Source organism: Bactrocera latifrons, unplaced genomic scaffold (genome assembly GCF_001853355.1).
Source record: "Bactrocera latifrons isolate USDA-ARS-PBARC rearing strain unplaced genomic scaffold, ASM185335v1 scaffold_139, whole genome shotgun sequence".
Taxonomy (NCBI): domain Eukaryota; kingdom Metazoa; phylum Arthropoda; class Insecta; order Diptera; family Tephritidae; genus Bactrocera; species Bactrocera latifrons.
In genome coordinates, this window is record NW_017534841.1 from 737,043 (window position 1) to 738,481 (window position 1,439).

The 1,439-nt window shown below is 26.2% G+C and overlaps 1 protein-coding gene across 6 annotated transcripts in view; it reads right to left on the reverse strand.

Moving 5' to 3' along the window:
• Positions 1–577: 577 nt before the first annotated feature.
• LOC108965337 (mediator of RNA polymerase II transcription subunit 13) overlaps positions 578–1,439 on the reverse strand; it is a 31,611-nt gene continuing 30,749 nt past the window's right edge. For all 6 annotated transcript variants that reach the window (XM_018927677.1, XM_018927683.1, XM_018927678.1 and 3 more), the window contains one exon: positions 578–1,405. In XM_018927677.1, coding sequence (XP_018783222.1) covers positions 1,387–1,405 — 19 coding nt within the window. In that variant the 3' untranslated portion in view covers positions 578–1,386. The remainder of the gene's footprint in view (positions 1,406–1,439) is intronic.

Sequence of the window (1,439 nt, forward strand, 5' to 3'; positions counted from 1 at the left end):
AAAAAAAATTTATAATTCTTAATAAAAAAAATTAATAATTTTCATAGTTTTTGATTAAAAAGTGCTGAAAATGCACACCCACATTAGGGTATGTAGGTATATTGGCGTGCAGTTAATGGAGCTTTGTGCATTGGCATAATACATAATGTTGTTCTTATAACAAACATTTATATATACAAATATTTGAATAAATAAGTGTGTTAACTAATTGTGAATTATTGAAATCTTTTCGCTTGGATTTTAATTTTTTGTGTGTTTTTACAAAATGATAGTTTAGTATTTTAGCATTTTTACTGCAACTCCTATTCATACTCCACTTATTAATATAATTTACACACACACACACATGCATACATAATTTGTTTAATTTTTTCCACTAAAATTACATAGACTATGCTAACAATATTTTTACCGCAAAGGCGCTCATGCATACATACATACGTGTGTGTATTTGATAACCGAAACGGCAATAATTCCACACGTGTGATACGACAGTGAAATTTAGTTAGTAAATATTAAAGTTCTATTTTACATATGCAGACGTTTGTATATTTTGAAATATATATTTMTATATATATATTTTGTTTTATTATAGTTACAACTCGCCCGTACATTAAATATGCTTAAATTTAAAATGTTTAATACTAATTATCAACTACATACATAATTGTGTATTAAATTTGCTTATTAAAATTCCGCATTTACAACATTTTGCTGTGCATTCTGCTCATCCTATTAGGTTTTCAAACTTCGTTTATGTATAAAATTATAATTTTATTATATCTACACTTAAATGAAATTGTCTTACAAAATATTCCTCGTTACAACTAACTCTATGTATGTATGTATATATATGTATCTTATWAGGTGTTAATTCGATTTTAATCATTGTGTGTAACTACTTATGATAGATGTGTTAGTTTTACTTAAAAATATGCAATTGTTTGTTACGCCTTGCTTCGAGACGTTCAAAATGGTGGCACTGCGGCCAGCCGCCTCTCAACTTTAATAAAATGCTTATATGAATTTGCGCATAATCGGTTTGTTTAGCTTTGTTCATTGAGATTTTCTTTTTATAATTTTAGTGGTTGGTTTCGTTAAATTCTACCTGCTGTTCAACTTATAGTTACATGTATTTACAAAAGTGGTACAATTTTAATTTTTATATATATGTATATAATCAATAATGATTAGTCATTATTGAAAACTGTTGTGTCATTGCTTTTACATTTTTCCGCTTTATTATTAACTTGTTTTAATATTACTTTTTATTTAATCTTAAATTTTGTGTGAAATATAAGGCAATTCATGATTTTTGCATTGAAATGGTACAACATAGTTGAATGGAAACTTTTTTATTCGAATGCAGTCATTCCAATTTTTTTACTAAAATGCGCCATGGCTTCTAGACATGAAAAACAAAATAAAAATTTAAAAAA